Raw genomic sequence first — 21,048 nt, 5'->3', positions numbered from 1 at the left:
TTTTTGATATATTTCTCCCATGGTTTTTACTTTACACTATATCTGCTTTCTCTCACTCAAACCTTAAATCTAAACATTTTCTTAACTTTTTTAATCCACTTATGATGACTTGTATGTCTGCAACACATTACTTCCTATTAATATCTGAGTTTTCCCAGAGATGGGTTACGGCTGGAAGGGCATCCGCTGTGTAAAAACTTGCTGGATAAGTTGGCGGTTCATTCCGCTGTGGCGACCCCAGAATAATAAAGGAACTAAGCTGACAAGAAAATGAATAAATAATATCTGAATCCAAATCTCATCCTTATAATTATAACCTCTTCTTTTCTATTTCTACAACATCATAGGTCTATATAGAGTTTCCTTTTTTCCACATGAATTGTCGTCTCTTGTTATCTGTGTTCCACGTTTCCTGCCATTCTTTAGCAATATCTTCAGTAATAATATTTAATTTACCTTTACTTACAGAAGCATTAAAGGGGCAGTTCACATAAAAATCACAATTATGTCATTTACTCATCCTTTACTTGAACCAAACCTGTTTGAGCCTCTTCTGCTGAATGCAAATGAAGAGAATACGGAGGCAAAAACAGACATGGTTCAGCTGTTCTCATTTTGGACCTGGCTGCTTCCCACCAAGCAAAGTTACGTCCAAAAGACGTCTTTTCTACGTCTCTGTCAGACGTTGAAATTACGTCCTCTGAAGAGCCAGAATGAAAGTTTTTATGACGTCTTTTATTGACGTCTTTTCAACGTCTTTTTTCGACGTCTTTTCGACGTCTTTTCAGCGTCTTTTTGACGTCCTTTTACAGTATTTTTGACGTCTTTTTTAAATATCATATTAGCCTTTACAATTGTATTCAATATAAATATGTCCAATAATGAAATCAAGTACAAAATACTTAATCATTATAACATTTATTTATAATACTGCATAACGAACATACATTAAACACTTAATGAAATGTTTCAAAAACACATACGTTAACAAATATAACAAAATAAATATAAAATACATATAAAATACATACAAATATAATATAACAAGATACATACAACAGTTACATTTTACAGTAGTTTTATAAGTAATGTTAATGGTTTAAATATGAACTAATATGAACAATACCTGTACAGCATAATTTATGTACAGCATTTACTAATGCATTAATAAAATCAGTCATGCTTGTTAACATTAGTTAATACATTGAGTTAACATGAATAAACAATTAACAACTTTTTACCATTTACCAACATTAGCAAAGATGAATAAATACTGTAATAAATGTATTGTTTATTATGTTAGTAAATACATTAACTAATACATACAACCTTATTGTAAAGTGGTAGCCATTCAACAATGAGTTTTCTATAATAAAGACAAACTTTGAGACTTCTCATTATAAAAATAAACTATTAAAAAAAATTGTATTGTTTATATTTTAACATTATTATAATTATTTATTATAATATTATATTAAATTATAACATTCTTATGACATTTAACATTATTATAAATAACATAAGAATAAATTACATTGCGAATAAATATTAACATATTACAATAAATCTAAACGTGCATTATTATTACAAAATCAAACTGTAAAACATCTGGAGGTTATTAATAACTACACTGGGGCAGCACAGTGGCTCAGACTGTCACCTCACAGCAAAAAGGTCGCTGGTATGAGTCCCGGCTGGGTCCACTGGCATTTCTGTGTGGAGTTTGCATGTTCTCCCTGTTTTGGTGTGGGTTTCCACCACAGTCCAAACACTTGTGCTATAGGTGAATTTGAACATAGTGTAGAAGTGTCTGTGAATACGAGAGTGTATGGGTGTTTCACAGTGCTGGGTTGCAGCTGGAAGGCTATGTAAAACATATGCCAAAGAAATATCCAGTTCCTTACGCTGTGGCGACCCCTGATATTAAGCTGAAGGAAAATGCAGGTTCTTTTGTCTGCCCCCTCATGATTAGCAGATCCTAATAAAAATGTCTTTGAGGCTCCCTTCCGCTGTCTCTCTTGTAGCAGGCTTCTTTCTTATCCTGAAATAACAGAATCATCAGTCATTATTTTTGTCCATCATCATTAACTAGGTCATTATGGACATTAATGTTTGTATTTTTTATTGTCTTTTTATTGGACATCAAGACTGCATTGATCGATAACATTAATTTACAGTTTAAAAGTAACACTGAAATATTTTTACAGTTTAAAATAATGATTTTTAATTTCAATACATTGTAAATGGTCCATTTGAGTATTAATAGACTGTCTGCTTAATATCTGTTGATTCTGCTCCTTCAACAGACATTAACTGACCCTAACCCTTAATTTACCAAGTACATGTCAACTTACACCAACCCTAACCGCAACCCTAACAGTCTACTTATAATCTAATGAGAATTAGATGGCATGTAGATGCAATGCAGCTTAAATTCAACAAACAGACCATCAAAATAAATGTGACCATATATTTTATTAATGTGAGGTCAAAGCTGATTTGTTAGCATCATTACTTTAGTGTCAGATGATCCTTCAGAAATCATTCTAATAGGCTAATTTGTTTGATGCAGTTGATATTAATATTAACATTAATAAAAGTAATCATTGGGAACCCTTTTAAGTGACACTATAATATTACTTACCTTGAATGAAGTCTGGCAAGGAAAAACAAAGTGGTAGAGTGAGTAGAGGACGATCCAAAATCTAGAAAGAAGTAATAAAAAATATATATATTACTAACACATTTTAAGAAATGGATACTTGTATTAAACAAGGGTGTATAAAACTGATCAGAGTTAAGATTTCTGATTCAAATACTTTTCAATTTAAACTTTCTATTCAACAATGAATCCTGAAATAACAAAACATGATAAAAATAAGAAATCTTGCTTGATCAGCAGCAAATTATGAATACAATATTACATTTTGGACTGGAGCACTGACGCTGTAAATTCAGCTTTGAGAAAAGCAATGTAAAAAATTGTTTAAAACCACTCACTTATGTTTGGATGTCAAAACTAAAATAACTGCAATCAAGACATGTATCGGATGCAAGATAATGTAGGGATTTCTTATAAAAATGCACATGAATCTATTTAACAGTTAATTATAGTCTTACCTGTGTTTCCTCCAGCTCTGTGATTAGCTCCCTTCATCTTGGCTCTTCTCTTCTGTTGTAGGGGTAATTTTGTCACTCCTGAAACCACACAGCACTTTTTAAAATTAATATTAGTTTACATTACTGTGAAATATCAAAGTAACACATTTGTACTAACTTTAACATTTTAATTCGCTCTTGTCGACAGTACAGTGCTTATTTTAGGCTAAATAAAGTAGACTACCTCCAATAAAACATTGTCAAACCTCTCATCTACACATAAAATGTAATTAAAAGCCAACACTTTTATAAACAATAGCTAGCCTAATGCTAACGTTACCTCTGCTAAAACTCTAACGGACTTTTTCCAAAGACACAACAGTCTCTATAAAAAACATGTTCAACAGAAATATGTCAATTACCAGTAAGAAAAGTGTCAGAAACAGTTATATGTAACATTTGCGTGATTTTAGCGACTAAACTTACCTGAAATTAGTGAAAACTGCCGCATGAGAGAAGTGCTGTTGACGGTCAGGTGTCGTGTCGTTGCTCCGTTTCCATGACAACGCTCTCTGCTGCAGTGCTTGAATGGGGCTCGGTAATGGACACTTAAAGTCACGCAGCATTTACATAAACATTTAAACAATTCATAAACATATTAAATAATGACATTTAATATTAAATCTTGATTTTTAAACTTAATTTTGTTTTGTTTAAAAAAAACCTGTTATATTTAAAACCTCTTGTAGTTTTATTTACTAAACTTTGCTTTTATTAATAACTATATTTTTATTTAGTGCCACATTTGTTTAAAATGTAAAAAGTGTTAAACAAAAGTACTTATATCAGGTACAGAACAGCCAACAACATTAAAAACATCACCGGGTGGGCCATCGGTTAGCCACTGGTGTCCAGACGGCGGTCCACCCACGGTAATCCGCTGGTGGCATGCCACCCAAAAAAACGCCGGTGGGCCGACATAACTTTTAGAATGGGCGGCTTGCCGCTGGTAAGCCGACGGCGGTCCGCCCATATCAAGCCGCTGAATTTGTGCCGACCAAAAAACGCAGACGGTCCGCCAACTCGATTGTTTGCTGGGTATGTATGTTTGTGATTCTTTTAAATGACAAACACCCATAGGACAAATAAACAGACAGTGCATATTAAATTGAAACATATTTATTTAACGAACAAACAAACAGTCCAATTCACAATAAGACCAGAAACATGCATTAAATGGACAGTTCAGCCAAAAATGAATATTTAATAAACACTCAAAACAAAAAAAAATCTTATATATATATATATATATATATATATATATATATATATATATATATATATATATATATAAGATTTTTTTTTTCCTCAACAAAATGTATTCTGCGCTAGACCTTGTGCTATACGTCCAAAATAGGTCAGATTTGAACGTTGAATTCACGTCCAAAAGTGGTCATAGTCCGACGTCAATATGTCAACCAGATTTGCACGTTGAACTGACGTGCAGATATGGTCACGGACGGACCGACGCAAAATATACGTGATCTGCACGTCCGCACAACGTCTAGTGTTTGGTGGGTTTTTTCAACATTTTCTTGCACACAAAATGTTCTTGGAACTTGATTACAATTGAACCACTAAAGTCATATGTCACATGTTTTAAAAATGTTTTTGGTTCCTTTTCTGGACTTTTAGCATCTCGGCACTCTTGCTGTCTATGACAGATGAAGGAGCTCTCTGACTTCATCTAAAGTGTCTTCATTTGCGTTCTGAAGATGAGCAAAGTTCTCAGGGGATTAAACAACAGGTAGAGGGACAATCGTTCTTGAGTGCTTAGTGTACACTGTAAAACACGCCTCCCATCATTGCTGATATACAGCCTACAGCCACATTACACTGCTTCTTTTTAAAATGTATTTATTCATTTTTAATTGCAATAACAACTGGCCATTACAACAAATAGAAATACAAAAACTGATAGAAGGCTACATCGCACTGCTACTCAGGTGATATTACTCATGTATTCATCTATTTTTATTATTTTTATCAATCAGGAGTCAGAGCGAATGATCTTCAAGCTGCTACCCATTACTGGGAAACATGCATACACACTCATTCACACTGCATGCATACCGCATGTCTATGGACTTTGGGGAAACCAGAGCATCCGGAGGAAACTCACACGAACACGGGAAGAACATGCAAACTCCACACAGAAATGCCAACTGGCCCAGCTGAGGCTTGAATCAGCGACCTTCTTGCTGTGAGGCGATCGACCTACCCACTGCACCACTGCACTCACATGTGTAATTATTTGAGGTAAACTGGTATTAGTGAAGAACTTTGCTTACAAATGGTTGTTATTTGTAAAACAGGTCAAATTGCATCATTCAGATGTAGCGATCTGGAGAATCAAGCATGTATTGTTATAGACACTATGCTTATTTGTCTTAAGAGATGTAAGGCAGGTCCTGTTCATGTAATATGTTCATGTAATAGTCTATCAAGTTGTTATTGGCATGAACAGCTATACATGTTAACGGGTTTCTTATATGTAAAACGATCCTATTCAGTTAATGATCAGGCAACTATTACTAAAGATGATTGCACACAATGATGAGCCATTTATTTAAATGAATATGTGACACAGATATTTAAATTTCATTGTTACAAACAAGTTAAAGGAGTAAGTGCAGTTGTTGTTTTATGTCATGTTCACTACTGTAATAAACACCATGGGGAAAAAAAGAAGTCTGAGAAATGCTGTAGTTGGTGTAGGTGGAGCAGGTTAATCACATTAACAGTTCTGCATTTTGTAGTTATAAAAGTGAACTCTTGTCATTGAATTATTCTGTATAAACTGCCTATACAATAATTTAACTTGTGATGTAATTATTTTCTGATTATAAATATTTAGATGCATCACAGTATGTGATAGCTTTACTGTGTTAAAAGGAAAAGGTTTGTCACATGGTATCTTATATATGCTTTTGTGAATGTCTATGCATATTTGTTTGCACAAACACAAGTGATAAATAGAGGGATAAACATCTTTAATACATACCAGGTGAATAAGAGGCAAAAAAGAAAAAAAATTGGCACAGAAACAAGTTACATTTTAATAGTTAAAATCTATAGACATTTTTGTAAGTAAATAATTGATCTGTTAAGAGTGTGTTGACTATTACAAAAGTCAGTAATGAGCTGCATGTGCTTTAAGAGAAATAAAGGACTCTAAACTCAAATAAAGAACAAGTTCAGTGATAAATAAATAACTACAACATTGCTAATAGTTAGCTCATGTCAATATATTGACTGAACCTAACATGAATAAAACTTCACTGTAAAGTTTAGAAATTGTTTCTTTCAACGAATGATAATATATCACAGTTTAATAGTATACATCTTCTATCACTATTATATAAGTGAATGTAGTTGTGTGTATTGAGAAATCGGTATGAATTGAGTCTTCAATGCTCATTTGCATCTTTAAACAAAGACTTCAGCCAAGAGACTGAGAAGCTTCTGCAAAAAAAAAACACAACTCTTGCACTAACTTTTAACCAGGCTTGGGAAAAAATTAAATGAAATGTGTTACATATCATAAGTGTATCAACATTAACTACAAAATGCAGCAGCCAAAATAAAAAAAAAGCTTTCATCAATAGTACTATAAAACAACAGCAGCAAAACAAATAAAGATGGCTAAAGTCAACTTATTTTCCCAATACATCATTATTTCTCTGTAAAACTGATTTGTAAAGCTGCTGAACTTCCCATCCCCCACTGTATGTGTCTTGAGTCTTCACTGCTCCCCATTGCTCATTTGCATCTTTATACCAGCATTAATGGGGGCCAATTGAGTCTTATCCAATCACATTCCAGATCCAGTATCTCAGCAGGGTTGCATCTATATATTCTGGGTTCCTAAAAGAATCTTCATTGGCTTATTTTGCTATAAGAAAACAACTTTGGAGGACAAACTACGATTGTAGATTCCTACATTGGGATTATTACTAACAACAACATACAAAGAAAAACCCACTGATGCCTTTTCTCATCCCACTTCTTCATTGAAGACTGAAAAGGTAAGTTGCACATTCTGAATTTACACTCAAATAATATCTAAATGCTCACTTATAAATTGTAAAATCTAAACAACGTTGCACTGTTCAACGTTGTATTAAGTTCTTCAGTCATTTTAAAAAGCTTCTTTACAACTGTTTTGTTTTTTTGTTTGTTTATTTGGTCATAAATAAGTTTCAACCTATTACATATATAGGTTGGAACCTGGCAGGCAATTTTGGAGAATTTGATGTTTCCCCATTCAAACATACAAAGAGGTGGTAACATCAGTGAATGCAAGTAAATGTGGGTTAAAGCTATGGATGAAGAAATGCAATCGTTTAAAGAAAATGCAACCTCTTACCAACCTACCTGAAGGCAAAGATCTAGTGGGGGTAAATGGGTTTATTCAATTAACATAAATGATGGTCTTACAAGTACAAAACAGAAAGCAGATAAAGTATAAAGTGGAAAACGAGGGAGAAATGTATCAATAAGTCATGATAAAGAATAAATGGGGGGAAAAAAAGACTTTTATTGTGGCATGGTGGTGTGATGTCATAATGCTGCGCCGCTCCCACACTGTGATTCAACTGGAGAAAGGTTTGTTTTTAAAGCTTTTACACAGATGTAAACCGACTGATTAAAATTTCAGGTTGTTCGTTTAATGCTAGATGTACCTGCTGTTGACAATATTATTTTAACCGTTTATACAAAGAAGTATTATTTTACTCACAGTAAGGTCTATTGTTTGAATAAAATAGGATAAACTTTATTTGTTCCCAAGAGGAAATTCTTGTCTTGTGCAAAATAAGTTCTACAGCGTTGCTGTAAGCAGACAATAAAATAAATAAAACAAAGACAATAATTAACAACATTTGTTAAAGTTTGAATAAAGCAACAGTAAAACATGTAATAAGTGTTTTAGTGAAGGTTTAATTCATTAAATAGCATAATGACATTCTATTCGAAGTATACATCACTATATATAAGAAATGGAGTACTAGTCTTAATCGGCTCATTTGTGTCTATTGTTTCTTGCTCAGACTTACCTGATTTCTGTTTGTTAATGACTGTCATATAAGGAAACTGTTGAAGCAAGTGTTGAAGAGAAGTTATTTTGTTTCTGTTCATTGTTTTATTTTTTTTTTAAACAGGACATTTTTTTATTGTGTTGTTCATTTTAAACAGGATAAAGTGTCTAAACACAGAAAAACTCCTGCTGAAGCGACTGATCTCCACACTGTTATAAAGATGGCGTTTAATAAAGAGGAGAGTGAAGATGTGAAGATTGAAGAAACATTCACAGTCAAACAGGAAGATCTACAGGAACAAACAGGTTGATTTTCATTCTCAAACACCAACTCAGTCATTTGATCCTCATTCAGATATATTTTAATAATACTACTAAATTAAATCCATCTTGCAGTCCTGAGTGTGCTGCCTAGTTCTCCTAAATTCACATAAGCACTCATTGAAAAAAAGGAATGAGTTTAATTTGTTACTTGTTCTTGTGTCTTTTGTCATTATTTTATGTATTATTAGTCTCCCATTTTCTCAACCTTCTTAAGGTTATTGATTTTCTTGTTCTCCTACTGTTTGTAAAGTGTCCTTGAGCACTGGCACTATATAAAACAAATAAAAACAATAAATTAAAAAAGTTTAACTGAGCTGACAATATTTGACCTACAGTATTCCCATAGAAGAGATCATCTGCTTTTACAGTGATGGTGTTGGCTTAGTACTTTCCATTTGCATATGTCACGTTGATCACAATTCTCTTTTTTCATCAACTTCTTTATGGGTTTAAACTTGTTTGTAGTAGTTGTTACTAGTTCTCACAGACAGTATCTACAATTACATCATCATTATTATAATAACTAATTATCAGGGCTATTTCCTACTTAATAGCCGCAGGGTCTTAAAATGACTTAAATTCAAAAACCTAAAGGTTTCGGCCTTAAAAAGTCTTAAATTTACTGAAAGATTGTGTTGTAGGTCTTAAATCTTTTTAAATAAGTCTTCATTTTCCTTTTTTCATGTTTTGCTACCTAATCTGGCCGAAACCCATACAATCACCAACAATCCATCTCAATAAAACCTTTAACCTTTCATTCAAAAAGGTCATTTTAACTCTATTTATCATAATGCTTTAATTATTTTCGTGCTTCATTTGTTTAAACATGCTCTATGTTTTTTCTGCTGAGGACATCGACCTGGACAGATTGTCGTGCATAGATTTAGTTTATTATAGTTTAGTATAGTTAGTAAAACATTTGTGAATTTGTTTTTTATTTTAAAGAAAGTTTATTTTGGAAAAAAAAGTGTGGATCCAAGTAGAGCTCTCTTGTTTTTACACAATATTTAAGATCTTTTGCTAAGAAATATGTAAAATATTTTATTGTTATTATTATTATTATTATTATTGATTTATTATTGTATTATTAAATATTTTATATTATATTTTTTGATAGGACAAATAAAAATCTTTTTCATCTGGGGCATTTGAAAAATTCCTTAATCTAAAATTTCATTCATAATGGTCTTAAAAAATGTCTTAAGTCTTAAATTTAACTTGGTGACACCTGTAGAAACCCTGATTTAAAGTATGTCAGAAAATGTGGATGCCCCTAATTTGAAATATGCTGAATGAAATGGACACTGAATTAATTAATTATTATAAAATATTGTATTCTAAACTATATTTTGTTGTTGTGGGACGACGTGAGACAAAACAATAAAATCATAGTGGAACAATAACGTTTAGCATTGTACTGACTACAACTGGCCAACAAACTAGTCTAAAATGACTTTTGTTGCTTAAGAAATGGATTACAGCATGCTGATGATATGCAAACATCTGAGTGTAAAGTTCATCAGAATATTGACCATATTCTTCAAGTACCAGCAGACATTGAAATTGGAATCTTTTTGCTTGAGACTTTTTTTTTTAAAGAATACATTTTTAGATCCTAAAAACAGTGTTGTGCTGCTGAGGTGTAGGACAATAACTGTTTTCAAGGTATAACGCAGTTTGAAAAAAGTCAAGGTTTTAAAACCGCCAATATTTTCTGCTGTACCGTTCATCTGTATATGTAAGTTTTTTTTTTTTTTTTTACATTTTGTTTTAAGGACAACAGTATCTCCAGCAGAAAAGATATCCAAAGATGCTGTTTCAAACTGTAAAGAAATATGTGTTTTTGAAACCAAAGAAGACAGCAGAAGTCAAGGATTTATTTGTATGATTTAGCCATACATGTTTACTGCTCCAAATTATTTAAAAAGTTTCTCAAAAGAAAATGTTTTGTGTTCAAAGAGGAAAAAGTGTCTGTTTACCCAGACATTTAAAAAATATGAGAAATGCTGTTTTGGTCATTCTAAAACACCTCAACCGTTTAAGTATTAATGTTATTATATTATTAATGACCTCCAGAGTGTCTGGAGCGAGTCAAGAGCGTCTGTTCTCCACATCTCATTGCTTCAAACACCACCACATGTTCATTGTGTGTCGGCATTATCCTCTGATGTGAAAGTCTTTTATTAAATAAAGAAAAGATTCATGTAGCTTCTCCTACTGCAGTAAATTCTGTTTTTACTGTTGATATTTCATGCTAGTTAATCAGGAAGTGACGATTTTGTTTTCTTTGATTCATTGGATGGAAACGCTAATTTATTTGAATATTTTTTGTGATCTTCCAGTTTTGCAAATAAATTTAATTTGCATTTTTGGATGGAAACATAGCTATTGCCTACATTTCAGTCACTCAAAGAACAAAGTCACGTATGAGAATGGCTTGTCCTTCTTTAATGAATAAATAGTTTAAATTCACAGATCTTCAACAGGAACATGTACTATAACTAGATTAATGGGATTATTACTTGTTCAAAAAACTATTTAGTACTGCTTACATTCTTATTATGCAAATATTTTTATTGATTTTTCAAAAGTCTTTGATTTTTCCACAACAAACAAATTAAAGAACAAATTAACATGGTACATACCTACAGACATACTCATACCCCATAAAGAAAAAGGGAAAAAGAGAAAAATAAAAATAGGTAAAAACAAATCAGGAAATTAGGGATAAACTCTCACTTAGGATATAATAACCCCTGAGCGTTCAGTGTAGGATAGGAAAGGCTGCCAAACCTCATAAAACTTTTTTTGTAGAGCCTCGGATGTTGTACTTAAGGTGCTCGAGTTAAAGATGTGATAACACTTCTAATATCCAATGATTGTGGGATGGCAGGTTCGTCTTTTTCCACCTGAGAAGAATCAGGTGTCTGGTCAGTAAAGAAGAAAAGGCAATGATTTCGACGTGATTAGCTGACAGGTACATTTCTTCTGCCACTGTACCAAAAATTGAGATCAAAGGATTAGGATCCATATCTTTATTACATGTAGATGAAAATTATCTAAAAATATTGGTCAAAAATGATGTAATCTAGGGCATCCCCGGAACATATGACTTTGAACTACTGGCTCCAAACCACATCTGGGACAAGATGAATCTGACCCTGAATACATTTTTGCCAGCTTGCTCCTAGATAGGTGAAGCCTATGAAGCACCTTAAACTGAAGAAGACCATGTCTAATACATACAGAAGATGAGTGTACCAGTTCTATGGCATATTGCCAGGCTGTATCTGATATTTCTAGTCCCAGTTGGTCTTCCCAGTTTTGCTTTATACGATTTAGGGAAGTAGAGGCAGTTCTTTGGATCACTTCATATAACATGGACATTACACCATTTTGATATGGGTTCATGTTTACCAATTCATCTATACAGCATGCTTTTGGTTGGTTCAGTGAAGGAGAGAAGTTTTTTTAACGAAACCAAAGACCTGAAGGTACCTAAAAAAATAGAGTGTGGAATCTCAATGTCTGTTCTTAACTGTTGAAATGAGAAAAATATGGCATCTTTTAACAGGTTCTTATCACAGTTAACTCCCTTCCTAGACCATCATTGGAACGCTGAATCTATAAGAGAGGGGGGGAACAATGGATTTAACAAAATTGGAGCAGAAATTTGGCATTGGCAATCCACTCTCTTCCTTCTTTTTTCCAAGAGTTCCTTTCTTATGCAAGGAATTTTCTTATCCTAGAGAAATGTAAAAATACAATTACCATATTTTCTGGACTATAGAGCGCACCTGTATATAAGCCACATGCGCGCTATTTAAGAAAAAAAGAAAAAAGTTATACAAACCGCACCGGGCTATAAGCCGCAGATATCTATGTTGAAAAATTTTTAATTTACTGCATGTACAGAACGATTTTGTACTGAAACTGTACATGTATGTATGTACCTGAACAGATTCTTTCTGAACATTGCCTTTTAACACGGCAGCAACTTTGCTGATAAAAACAGAACATAAAAAAACGGTATTTATTCGCCTTTATTTCTCTTGTGTTTGAAACCACAAGTCACTTTAATCATCTTTGCTGAAACCCATGAATTCATCTTCTTCAGTGTCGGAGTTGAACAGCCTCAGAAGCGCTTCGTCACATTTGTCTCCATCAGTCTCGATCTCTGTGTTGCTTTCATCCTCTAGTAAATTTAGCTCTGAAAGTGCACCGCTCTCTTCGCGTAGCAGTCCAGCCTTTCGGATCCCAATGGTAATGGTGGATTCTTTGACAGCACTCCACGCTGTTTGGATCCACTGACAGACATCAGAAAAGGATGTTTTTAGCATGCGGCCAGTTTTTGTGAAAGACTTTTTACCACTTGTCATCCAAGTCTTCCACTCAACCTGGAGTGCACCTTTTAAATGCCCAATTCACACTGATGTCAAGTGGCTGTAAATACGTTGTTGTACCTCCAGGAATCACAGCTGGAATGGAGTTTGTTTCCTTGATTGCTGCTTTCACAGAATCTGTGATGTGGGCCCTCATGCTATCCAAAACAAGCAGCGGTTTTTTCTGGTGAAAAAATCGGCTTACCGTAGCACTTCGTTAACCATTCCTTCATTAGGCCTTCCACCATCCAACCTTTGGCGTTAACTTTGACCACTATACCTTTCGGGAGTTGTTCTTTGGGGCGTAGTTATGTGCTTAAAAATCACCATCGGTGGAATTTTTTGTCCGGATGCCGTGCATGTCAGAACGCAGGTAAAGTGCGTTCTCTCATGGCCAGTTGTTTTCAACAACACGGATGATGCACCTGTCTTGGTAACAGTCCTGGTCAGAGGCAGATCAAACATCAAAGGTACTTCATCCATATTATTGATGTTGTCTGGTCCGGAAATTCTCTTGTATCTTTGTTTCAACGAATTTATGGAAGTTTTCAACTTTTTCCTGATAGTCAGGAGGGAGTTGCTAACAGAGTGGTCCGTGCTCTATTGGACAGGTTTTTACGTCTCATAAATCTGAAACACCATGACGGCCCTGCTTTGAAACCTTCAATGTTCATTTTGAAGCCGATTGTTTTGGCTTTCAGTCTGATCTGTACAGTGAACACACCTCGGCCATATGCTCTCTGTGTGTTCACCAAGTCTTCCAGGACATTTTCAAGTTCAGGCCAACTGCTTTTATGTCTTCTGAAAGCTTTTCTTGACTTTTGGCATTGCATGAGCTCTTCCCGCTGCCGCCTCCAACGCCTCACCATAGATTCGTTGACGCTAAGCTTGCGTGCAGCAGCGCAGTTTCCTTCCTGGGTAGCAAGCCCGATGGCCTTCAACTTAACTTGCATTATATGAACTTCTTTGTGTGGTTTCCATGATGAAGGGGCAAGGATTTGAATATAATTTTCAGTTAGTAATTTGTCATGTGTGTTCTATCTGCTAAAGAAAAAGTAGCGCAGTCTATTTTTCTTTGCATTGATCTTATTTTTTATTCTACCAGTAATTCCGATCAGAGCGTCCCTAGCGGTGGAAGAAAAATCCACAGAATAGCTGCTTCTTTATATAAGCCTCATGGTCAAAACCTAGGGAAAAAATTTAATCTTATAGTCCAGAAAATATGTAAATCAACTTCTTAAAAAATGACTTGACAATAAAAAACAGGCAGTCTAAAAATAGAAACAGAAATTTTGGTAGTATTGCCACTTTAATGGAATTGATCTTCCCATCCAAAGATAAAGTGAGGATTGACCACCATGCCATGCCTCGTTTGGCTTTGTCTAAGGTTGTTTTAAAATAATTATTGAACAAATCCTTATATTTGCGTGTCACACTCACACCCAGATATACAAATTTATCAGGACTTGCTGAAAATGGAAAGGATTGGAAGGACATTTGCTGTGCTCTATCATTGATAGGGAAAAGGAGACACTTGGCTAGATTGACTATGTATCCAGAAACATTTGCCAGTTCTGAAATTATTGTAAGAGCTTTTGAAATACATGTATCTGGATTTGACATAAAAAGAAGATCATCAGCATATAGCAGGAACTTATGTTCTTGTCCCTCTCTGAAAACTCTTTGCAAGCTATCTGAGTTCTTTACGATTGCAAGAGGTTAAAGGGCAATGTCAAAAAGCAGAGGGGACAGAGGGTAGCCCTGTCTCGTTCCCCTAGAGCAGGCATGTCCAAACTCAGTCATGGAGGTCCGGTGTCCTGCAAAGTTTAGTTCCGACGCCAATCAGACACACCTTGGCTTGACAAACAAGCTCTTACTAGGTTTTCTAGAAACACCCCAGGATAGTATAATCACAGCAGATTAAGTTGATCGGACGATAAGATTCACATTTAAATAAATCATTTTACCTTTTAAGAAGTACTGTTATAGCAGCCGATGTCATAAAGAGGATGAGTGATTCTGAGACAAGAGCTTCAGCAAATACCTTGCACAACAGGGGTGTAAGCGTGACAGTAAACTTCTTATAAAACTCAGCTGGGAAGCCACCAGGGCCAGATTGAGTTTTCAATTTTCTGATGTTCATTTTTTGGATTGCATTTTCAATTTCAGAAGGTGTTATTTTCCTTCTGATGCCAACTGATCTGAATCACAGATGGTAATTCCAAATAATTAAAGAAAAAACCCTCATTACTTTCAATTTTGTTTACCTCAGATCTGCAAATATAAAACCAACTGCTGAGGATCATTTCAGTTGGTAACACAATAACCTGCCAGCTGGTTCATAACGCCTTTTCACTTGTCAAGGAGTCATATTCCACTTGCAGAAGAAGTCTTTTTTTTATGGAGCTATTCAGAAGGTGATGTTGAGTGTAGCTGATCCATTGTATTTTATTCATAATCTCTGTAAGCCGTTTTGACATTGTTTTATTTGCACTACGTTGATCTGAAATAATCTGTCCTCTTATAAATGCTTTCAGAGTATCCAATAGGATGCTTTAACTTATCTCTGGGGATTCGTTTGTCTCAAAGTAGAAATCTATTTGAGCATCAATAAATTTTACAAAATCGTCATCTGCCAATCGTCTTGAGTTAAACCGCCATGTACATTGGGGGATTACATTGCCTGGAAAACATAGTTTTATTGAGACTGGACAATGGTCCAAAATAACAATACCACCATACTCTACTTCTGACATTAAAGGGTCACGAAACAACAAAACACATTTTTTGAGTTGTTGACAGTCGTATATGTGTCCCACACTGCTAAAAACACTATTAGGACACACATATTTCACTAAAAAGTGAAAATTGGTTGTTTTTGCGTTATTTTGAGCAAATTCGTACTTCCGGTTTAAAATGAATTTTTAAGCTCCGTCACGGCCATGAGATCTTAGCATGTATTCCAGCGTGCAGACTGAACATCTACCTGGAAGTACCTTATGACGTCTCTGAGTGTGCTGCATTCATTCATGAGTAAGACTTGGTTGAAACCAATCAACGCGCTCTATTGTGTATGCGGTGCAACCTAATTAATGTGCATGATATCTTCGAAGACTGTTTGTACCTGTACAGTGTTCAGACGGCAGAGAGACGCCACGTTGTGTTGCCAAGTGGGAGAACAAGAAATATTTGGAGATTCGGGTCGTCAGTGTTGCGTTTTATACTTTGCTGCAGTGAAGGTTTTGTTTTTATTTTCCCTCTATGATAGCGTAGCTGGACTCGCGTGTGGATTATGCTGCACGTGACGCGTGACAGAAACGTGTGTCTAAGGAACATTTTTTACCCGAGAGCTTTTCTCATCTGAAAATGGTGAAATCCAGATTTGCTGCTCGTCTCCTTTAATAAAAGACAGAGCTCCAGTATGTGTTAAGTGAGCGACCAGTGGTTTTTGTTTGTTTATTCAGAGGCAATGTTAGTTCGTCAGCAGTACTCTTTCAGTGTTTAAAGACAGACCTTAGTCAAATGGTTTCTAAGTTAATAAAGTTTACCGTACGATAAATGATGCTGCTCTCCAAATGTAAACATGATAGCACCACAATTAAACTTACACCCACATTTTGTGACAGGAATAACATACATGGCTTTCTGACACTACCTACCAAGTGCATCTAAGTTACAGAGAAATGTGAAGGATTTTTTTTTTTGCAACAAACATTGCATGAAAGATACACGATTCCAGCAATTCCTCGAATCAAATATCTCGTTTGTCACCGGGCACGAATGAAATTCCTGAATGAAAGAGCCAAACTGCAATTAAAATCTACCATTTAATAATTTGGCAAATAATTCGATTACTGATGTCCATGTAAACACAGTCACTGACTTTCTCCTCTGCGTCTGTGTGTTTGTTTTGCCTCTGTGAAAATCAGCACGTGCCCAAAACTGACACTCCCTTTTTTATGCTAATTTTTACGGACCTTCCCCTCCTCTGACTCTCCCCCTACACGCACAGGCTATCCTGATTAGCTATGAGTTTTGATTGATTTATTTATGTGAAAAATTTATGTGTATTTATGTGAGAGTGAAGTCTGACAACAATAAATATTCTCATCAGGAATAAAACCACCTGTTTTTATACCTGTGCTGACTCTGCCGAGCTGTAGCTATAAAGTTAGGTCTGCTACTGTTATTTTATACTGGGAAGGCTACATCATTTATTTTATTATAACAATAATTTGCTAATAGTTCCTATGCAATGTTTTTATGGGTTGCTGAGAATACATTTCAGGTGGTCAATACATTGCATGTCAGTTTCGAAAATAAAAGTAGATGCTGGAAAAAGTGCCTAAAAGTCTTTGATTTTCATTAGGCTGTGTCTGTATGAACCCTGTATGAAATCAGTGTAAAATTTTCAATCTTGAGGTGATGGTAAATTTAGTGATGGTCAATTGTCAGCTCCCTTTGTCGTCAGGTTGTGTGATGTATGTTGCTGAACTGTATTCAAATGTTATAAATATTAAAAAAAACACATTTCGAAATATAACTGCAGTATGTCAATTTAGTTTATTTGTGTGTGCTGTGCTCATAGACTTTAGAAAGCGCTCATTTGTTTGATTTCTCTTCGAGAAGCTAAGCAAGCCTCAAAAATTTAAGGTCCTTGTACCCTCTCTGAGTCACTGGGGCCCTAGCTGCAATAAACCGGCTTTGGGGGGGCCCAGCTTGCAAAAGGTTGAGAACCCCTGCTTTTTGCAGATGCTGACAGGCATGTCTCATGTCTGCAAGGCAAAAATTCAGCTGTTTGTTCAGCTGTTACGCAATAACTTTTTTTTCTGGTGTGTTTACCAGTCAGGCACAGAATATACAAGTATTCCCTGTCTGCTTTACACATTTTAGAAAAACATTTTGTTGTAATTGTGAATATATAGGAATAAAAATAGGCCATTTACAGCTTTTAAATCTGTGTCTGATCAATATGACCAAAATGACTTTTATGATCAATTATTTAAGAAACTCTGAAAACTGGATTGACACAGTTTAAATTTACTTTAACTTCTATGTTAAGTGGCTTTGACACAATTTACATTGTAAAAGCACTAGATAAATAAGGATGACTTAAAGGGCACCTATGGTAAAAAATCTACTTTTCAAGCTGTTTGGACAGATCTGTGTGTTGGTATAGTGTATCGACCGTCATACTGGGGTGATATGAACACACCCAGTCCTTTTTTTTCAATTTAACCACCAAAAAATTGTCGGCCAAATGGAGCTGTTTTCAAATCGATCGCACCATTACGTAGGTGTGCGATTCCCCCCGCCCACCGAATTGATTGACAGCTGCGCGCATTAACATGTTCCGGTAGTCACGTGTACATTTCAACAAGACCAGACAGACATACGCAAAGCAACCGGGAATAAAAGGTCTGTTCTGTTCGCCAGGATCAGCAATCATCATCAAATGTGATTAAGAGTAAGTTTCACATGTTTAAAGTGTTTTAAAACAGAATATGTGTGTAATTAATTACAGCGTTTTACTTCAGCTTTACTTCATCAGCACAGCCGCGTGTCAGAACAATTATAAAAGAAGACGCTTCAATCCCGGTTTGTGGAAGTTAAATCAGGTTTATTTTGTACATTAGCATAACAGATATCCACACTTGAGGTTAGCCTTAACTAAGCTAAGTGCGCTCTGTCTGTCTGCCTGCCTGTCTGCGTGTGTATCTGTGTGTGTGTGTGCGCGCGCGCGTTAACTTTGTAACGATATTGTGTGTGACTCATCAAGGCAACTTCACAATACTGATTAGTAAAGGTTAGTTCTTACTGTAGTTTCTCACAAACGCTACGCGAGACCTTCTTCCTTTAAGTCTGTCTGTTGTCTGACGCAGCTGAGGGAGGAGTCATGTAGAAACAGTGGGGGGGCAGAACTTGGCTTAAAGGCACAGTACGACAAAACCACCCCCTGCTGGAAATCAGTATAAAACACCATCTTGTAAAAGGTATAATGGAAAATCTGATGGGTATTTTGATCTGAAACTTTATATACAAATTCTAGAGACGCAAAAGACTTATATTAAATCTGAAAAAAGGGGTAACCTTGGTGCCCTTTAAGATTTAATGAAAACTAATGTTTTATTTTTTTTACTATTTTAGAAATAATTGAAGAAAACAAGGGGAGTATAGAGGAGGAACATCATGTCAAAATTGAGGAAAAAACTTTTTTACAGACTGATGGTATTTTGAAAAGGAGAGACAAGAATTGTTTCACCTGCACTCAGTGTGGAAAGAGTTTTGGAAGAAAAGACATTCTTAAGATTCACATGATGATCCACACTGGAGAGAAACCATTCACATGCACCCAGTGTGGGAAGAGTTTCAGCTTATTGTGGTCCCGTAATCTACACATGAGGATCCACTCTGGAGAGAAACCATTCACATGCACCCAGTGTGGGAAGAGTTTCAGCTTATCGTGGTCCCGTAATCTACACATGAGGATCCACTCTGGAGAGAAACCATTCACATGCACTCAGTGTTGGAAGAGTTTCAGCAGCTCATCACACTTTAATTACCACATGAGGGTCCACACTGGAGAGAAACCATTCACATGCACTCAGTGTGGGAAGAGTTTCAGCTGCTCATCATCCCTTTATAAACACATGAGGATCCACACTGGAGAAAAACCATTCACATGCACTCAGTGTGGGAAGAGTTTCAGCCAATCATCACACCTTAATCACCACATGAGGATCCACACTGGAGAGAAACCATTCACATGCACTCAGTGTGGGAAGAGTTTCAGCCGCTCATCACACCTTAATCAACACATGAGGATCCACACTGGAAAGAAACCATTCACATGCACTTAAGCTGCAGTCATACTGGACTTTTCTACCCATACACTTCCTTGCGTGTATTCCAGCATGTAGACTGTCTGTCTGTATCTGGGAGTATTTCATGTTGTCTCTGAGTGTACTGCATTCATTCATGAGAAAGACTTTGTTCAAACCAATCAGTGAGCTCTATTGTGTATTTGGGGCAACTTCATTAATATGTATGATAGCTTTAAAGACTGTTTTACCTGATAGAGTGTTCAGACGGCAGAGAGACGACTAGTTGGGTTGCCAAAACAAGTGGGAGAAGAGGAATTGTTTAAAGTCAGTACGTTAATATCAATACAATATTATGGACTGAAGGATCTGCTGTAAATGCTGCTCTCTTGAGTGTAAACATGTAAACGCGTTTTTTGACAGGATAGTCTACACGCGCACATGGCTTTCTGACATACCGAGTGCATCTCAGTTATCGAGAAATGCAGTTTTTTTTCTCTTATACAATGTGCGATATCAAACATTCCACTGTCATTAAACAGTCAGTTACTGATGTCCATGTAAACAGTCACTGTCTTTCTCCCCTGCGTCTGTGTGTTTGTTGTGCCTCTGTGAAAATTTTGTAGAAATGTGTTGCGCTCCTTTACTGTAAACAATGATGGCAACTGAGAGAAGAACAGTTTCATAAACATCTGGCAAACAGCATCTCTGCTGCTTAAAATCTTTTTGCAAGCGATTGTACAGGTGTGGATACATCTGTACTCTACTCTTCAGTGTATTCATGTAGCTAGTGTTGTTTTCGATGATGTTCTTTGTCTGACTCCCTGAATGAGAAACAAATCATCTATTTATTAGTAAAGTTTCTTTACTTTTAGATTCAAAATTATTTCTAGTTTACTACATTTACTGTTTTGAGTAGAATACAAACTTGATGAATATTTGATGATTTTGGCAGAGCGACAAGTATTTAGTTTTACAATATTAATACACTGTGATAATCCCAAGACTCCAGATTGGAATATGTGGTAAATTTTGATTGGATGCCTGCATTACTCATCAATGGGTATATAAAAGTTGCTGTGCTAGCTACCCCTGGACGCTGTGGCTACTCGGGAGTGCTCATGTCAAGACCTGCCATCTCATTGACTCTTTAACTTTATGGTTTTGTTTTGCATTACTTATATCATGTAGTTAAAGTGTTGTTGTGATTTATATCCTAAGTTCTTTATCTTCATTATTATGCCTAGACATTTGTTGGTTGCTTTGATTGATTGTTCTGAGTTACATTTTATAATAAATCATTTGCATTCAGGCTATTTTGTTG

The 21,048-nt window shown here is 35.5% G+C and overlaps 1 protein-coding gene and 1 long non-coding RNA gene across 4 annotated transcripts; one reads left to right on the top strand and one right to left on the bottom strand.

The window, feature by feature from the left end:
* Nucleotides 1-902: 902 nt before the first annotated feature.
* On the bottom strand, nucleotides 903-3,658 carry LOC147844825 (uncharacterized). The gene is made up of 4 exons (XR_015483571.1): nucleotides 3,586-3,658; nucleotides 3,121-3,198; nucleotides 2,645-2,705; nucleotides 903-2,041 (listed from the first exon to the last, which is right to left on the bottom strand). It is a non-coding gene; the product is annotated as an uncharacterized LOC147844825 (long non-coding RNA).
* Nucleotides 3,659-7,040: 3,382 nt separating this feature from the next.
* On the top strand, nucleotides 7,041-21,040 carry LOC148680274 (uncharacterized). Of its 3 annotated transcripts, none has more exons than XM_087249045.1 (3): nucleotides 7,041-7,187; nucleotides 8,356-8,503; nucleotides 19,051-21,040. In XM_087249045.1, the coding sequence occupies exons 2-3, from the start codon at nucleotides 8,419-8,421 to the stop codon at nucleotides 19,761-19,763; spliced, it is 798 nt and encodes a 265-aa protein (XP_087105171.1). In that variant the 5' UTR covers nucleotides 7,041-7,187; nucleotides 8,356-8,418; the 3' UTR covers nucleotides 19,764-21,040. The 3 variants fall into 3 exon arrangements, with proteins under 3 accessions (XP_087105171.1, XP_088506180.1, XP_087105172.1); XM_088650054.1 differs by having other exon boundaries at nucleotides 8,322-8,503; XM_087249046.1 differs by lacking the exon at nucleotides 7,041-7,187 and adding an exon at nucleotides 7,735-7,767.
* Nucleotides 21,041-21,048: the final 8 nt, after the last annotated feature.

This window comes from Danio rerio, chromosome 4, assembly GCF_052040795.2.
Source record: "Danio rerio strain M-AB ecotype USA chromosome 4, GRCz13ab, whole genome shotgun sequence".
Taxonomy (NCBI): domain Eukaryota; kingdom Metazoa; phylum Chordata; class Actinopteri; order Cypriniformes; family Danionidae; genus Danio; species Danio rerio.
The sequence above is the reverse complement of the archived record's forward strand: the minus strand, read 5'-3'. Positions and strand labels throughout refer to the sequence as shown.